Consider the following 4,807-nt stretch of genomic DNA (forward strand, 5'->3'; position numbering starts at 1 on the left):
TACATGCAACCATTAAATCTTTAAAGTTAGTATATTCGAACCCAACATACCGCCGCCCTTGAACTATCTATGTTCATATGATAGGTTCAACTTAATTTTACAAATAGATGGTTACAATACATTTTTGAAAGAAAAAAACTTTAAATATAGGGAAAAGACTTAGAATACGATTATCTTATTGGGCTATGAGTCAGCATCATCGCAAAATAGGTCTCCTTTGGTGGGTAGTAGGCACAACTTTGCTATTGGGGGAACAAACTCTCCATTAGACGTTTTCACTGTCACGACTCGTACGCGACCATCAGCTCCAGGATGACATCGAATTACCCTCGCTAGTAACCACTTTGTAGGGGGAGTAGGCTCGTTGAACACAGCTACTATATCTCCTTCTTCGAAGTTGCGTGTTGGCCGAAACCACTTTGTGCGGCGTTGCAGGCTGACAAGATATTCATCTCTCCAACGACGCCAAAAATGCCGCGTTATTGCGGAAATTAACTGCCAACGTTGATAAAGATTTCCGCAGAACCCTTGGCCCTCAGGTTCTGGGATTGACTTAAGCGGCTCCCCAACGATAAAGTGCCCCGGGGTTAACGCTTCGAGGTCGGCTGCGCTTGTTGTGCCTTCGCATAACGGGCGCGAGTTCACGCATGCTTCGACTTCTGTCAATAATGTACTAAACTCTTCGTATGAAAGTAGAGTTTCGCCCAAAACGCGTTTTAGGTGGTATTTAATGCGCTTGATACCGGCCTCCCAGTATCCACCCATATGCGGCGCGGTCGGCGGATTAAAACGCCACTCTATGTTCGACTCAGAAAAGAAAGATTGTAGTCTGCCGTCTGCCATGCATTGCTCATATCTGTTGCGAAGTTCCTTCTCAGCGCCGACGAAGTTTGTGCCATTATCTGAAAACATCGTCTTGCAATACCCTCTTCGGTTAATAAACCTTTTGAACGCGTTAAGAAAAGCGGAAGTCGATAAATCTCCGACAAACTCTAGGTGCATTGCGCCAGTGCACATACAAATGAAGGAGAAAATATAGCCTTTGATGGACTTCGCCCCTCTTCCGTGCGTGTACTTAAACATGTATGGGCCGGCAAAATCTACGGCGGTGTGAATGAAACAGGGGACGTAGGTAACTCGAGATACAGGAAGATCACCCATTGATTGCGTAGCGAGATTCCGATTTAAATAAGTACATTTTACGCACTTGCGATAAGCACTGCGGATCAAGTTGCGGGCGCCAATAACCCAGTAGCGGCGTAGCAAAACCACTTGAATTAAACGTGGTCCTGCATGCAGAGTGAACCGATGAATGTCGAATATGATTAGCTTCGACAGCGGAGAATTCTTGGGTAAGATGACGGGATGCTTTGCATCATATGCGACATCCGCGGACTTCAGTCTACCCCCAACTCGAAGAATACCATTTGAGTCGAGAAACGGTTGCAAGCGCAACAGGCTACTGCGGAGCGGGATCGGCCTTTTTGCGCTGCAATGAAAAATTTCGCTAGTAAAGAAAAAATGTTGGGTATACCTTATTAAACGGCGCTCAGCTTCAGCTATCTCAACACAGCTAGGAGGACCACATCGTTTTTCGCCAGTGCGTTGAATACTAGAGCGGGTATTGAGCATAAAACGTAAAACGTAAGCGATGATTCGCCGTAATTTGGAGTACGACGAGTATTTAGTCATTATCGACCAATGAAGATCCGAGTTTGTGACATGAGAATGAACCTTCTTCCGTAGACCCAACTCCGTTACGTGCGTTTTTGATAAGCCTTGATTCCAAACTGGTTTGAAGTACTCAGAAATTCTGGACCGTTCCACCATTGCTCATGGTGCAGAAGTTTTAGCGGAGTCATACCTCTAGAGGCGCAATCTGCTGGATTTCCTTCAGAGCGTACGTGATTCCAGCACTCCGGAGGAAGAATCTCGTGGATATTAGCGACCCGGTTTGCGACAAACGTTTCCCATCTGCTAGGGTGTGCTTGCAACCACGCCAACGTAATAGTTGAGTCCGTCCAAGCAAATAACGGGTATCGTAGATCACCCCAACTATGCAACACACTTCTAACTAACTTAGCAGCGAGGTGAGCAGCGCACAGTTCCAAGCGTGGCAAAGATGTAGTTTTAATCGGTGCCACTTTGGTTTTGGCCGAAATTATTGAAACGGTGACCTGACCGTCACTATGAACGCTGCGTGCGTACATCACTGCAGCGTAAGCGCGCTCGGAAGCATCAGCGAAAATGTGCAATGTGAGCCAGCGACTCACCTTCAAGTTTACTAGTTTCTGCAGCTGCACGCGATGATCAACCCATAGATTTGCTATTGTGTCTGGTATCAAGTCATCCCATCCAACCTCAGCGCGCCAAATGTCTTGGAACCACATTTTCGAGCATATTGTCACAGGAGCAAGTAAGCCCAGCGGATCAAAGAGAATACTGGCATCTGACAATAAGGCTCTCTTAGTCAAAACAGCGGGTGGCTCCTTTAGGTCGACTGCGAATGTAAAGTAGTCGCCCTCTATGTTCCAAATGAGGCCTAACGCATGAACGTCCTTACCGTCGACTATGTAATGGGATATAGTTTGAGATGACTTGGAGATGATTTCTTTCAGCTCAGCGCAGTTAGATGCCCACTTCCTTAGTTCGAGGCCGCCTTCTTGAAGAATTTCGGATACGTTTTGTTGAAGCAACCGGAGTTGTGACTTGCAAGAGGCTCCAGTTAGCAGGTCATCCATGTAAAAATCATTGAGGATCGCGTCAACCGCTTTCTTACACCCATTAGTTGTGCACTTAGCAGATTGTTGCAACGCTTTTACAGCTAAGTGAGACGCGGCGGCCACCCCGTACGTTACGCGTAACATGCGGTAATCTCTAATGGGTGAAGATGGATCTGGACGCCAAACGATTCGTTGCAGATCGACGTGTTTCGACGAAACGCAGACCTGCCGATACATTTTAGCTACATCCGCGGTTACCGCGTAGCGATGCGTTCTGAAGCGCAGCAATATAGAATATAAATCTTGCTGTAGCTGAGGTCCAACAAACAATGCGTCATTAAGCGAGTTACCCGTGGTGGTTTTGGCGGACGCGTTGAAGACTACCCTCAGCTTGGTCGTAACGCTAGATTCTTTAATGACTGGGTGGTGTGGCATATAATCCACCTCACTTGTCGTTTCAAACACCTCCTCCATGTGACCCATGTCAATGAGCTCTCTCATGAACTCATCGTAGCGCAAACGCAAATCGCTGTTGCTAGCGAGCCTTCGTTCTATGCATAGCAGGTTACGTATTGCGAAGTTTCGTGACTCACCCAATACAGTGTTAGGTTTAAGCGGTAGTTCAACCACAAAGCGACCATCCGGCATTCTTTGATGTGTAGAATTGAAGTGATTCTCGCAGAAGTTTTCCTCATGCGTGAGATGCTGTTTCTGCGGCGAGTCTTCGAGCTCCCATAACCTAGCGAGCGCTCGATCTAATTGCACATCGCAATGCAGCGATTGCAAACTAGGCGTTGGCGAACCAAAATTGTCAACGTTTCACAATTAAGTCCAGCCGAAAACTGTTGTCTGCGCCATAGGCGTGCCAGACGGACCCTTTCGAAGCTCCGCACAGATTAGTTGATCCATTAAATCCATGCCTACGAGTACGTCTATGCGGCCAGGCTTCGCGAAATGTGGATCAGCTAGGAATAAGCCTTGGATATGTGGCCAACTAGAAACACTCAAGGTCTGCGTCGGCAAATCGTTGGTGATTTTCGGAAGAATCAGCGCGGTAATATCGTAGCATTTATCCGAACAATTAGACGAAAGCGTGAGCAGCGTTTCGCAAGGCGGTCGCTTTGCGATGAACAAATTCCTCTGACAAATACAGAAGACGATGAACGTGTTAATCCCAAAATCCCGTTACATAAGAGGCGTGCGACCCGGTGTCGAACAATAAACGTGCGGTCTGCCAATGACCAGCGCAGTCTCGAATCTTTACTAATGCGGTAGATAATATAACTGATTTTTGCGTTGCAGGTAGCGGAATGGAACCAGCACTCAAGCAGGACGAAACGTGTGAAGCAGCGCTATTCACTGCTAAAGCGGTGGCAGATGAACCAGTTGCATGGTTGCTTACAGATGCGGGATTCGAAGCGGCTGCGATGGCATCGACGACATGAGCCGATGTGGCGGCGGGTGAACGTGTATTACTGTGAAGCAGCGTATCGTGTCGTTGATGACATATTCGGCAAGCGGATGAGCTATTACAGCGTTCTTTGTAATGCCCTGGACTTAAACAATTCAAGCAAGCTTTGAATTCTTTAATAAATTTAGATTTTGCAGTAAAATCTAAACTACGAAATTTGTCGCAAGAGTAGATCTTATGAGCTGCATTGCAGTACATGCAGCGCGCGGGGTTTTGCTCTGGAATTGCGTGAAATACTTTGGTTGATTTCGCCGCATATTTATGAGTCGTCGGCTGCCTGCGGAACAGGCGCGGTAATCATTGCCAATGAGCGGCACCTAATCTCCAGAAACGTTGTCAGTTGTTCGTTGCGGGTTTCGAACGCGAGTTTATTTACTGTATTATGTACCAATCAATCGTCCCAGAAGTCTACGGGATGCCCTAATGCTTTAAGCTCTCGTATGTGGTGCTGAGTTGCATCGAGAACACCCTTTATAGCATCAGCAGTATCACCTGAAGCCTTGCGAATGTCAGCTATCGCCCTGAGGTGTGCCTCAACAATAACTCGCATTACTTTATAGCGAGACTTTAGCAAGTCCCACGCCTCTGTGTAGTTTGCATCACAGATTTTGAA

At 47.0% G+C, this 4,807-nt stretch overlaps 1 protein-coding gene across 1 annotated transcript; it reads right to left on the reverse strand.

Annotated features, from left to right (window-relative positions):
- Nucleotides 1-2,273: 2,273 nt before the first annotated feature.
- On the reverse strand, nucleotides 2,274-4,451 carry LOC118752233 (the record flags this gene model as incomplete). The annotated part of the gene is made up of 4 exons (XM_036487085.1): nucleotides 4,391-4,451; nucleotides 3,913-4,337; nucleotides 3,599-3,863; nucleotides 2,274-3,478 (listed from the first exon to the last, which is right to left on the reverse strand). Coding segments are annotated over exons 1-4 (1,956 nt in total), but the record flags the coding sequence as incomplete, so codon positions are not given.
- Nucleotides 4,452-4,807: the final 356 nt, after the last annotated feature.

This window comes from Rhagoletis pomonella, unplaced genomic scaffold (assembly GCF_013731165.1).
Source record: "Rhagoletis pomonella isolate Grant_MI unplaced genomic scaffold, Rhpom_1.0 Rhpom_scaffold_01335, whole genome shotgun sequence".
Taxonomy (NCBI): Eukaryota; Metazoa; Arthropoda; class Insecta; order Diptera; family Tephritidae; genus Rhagoletis; species Rhagoletis pomonella.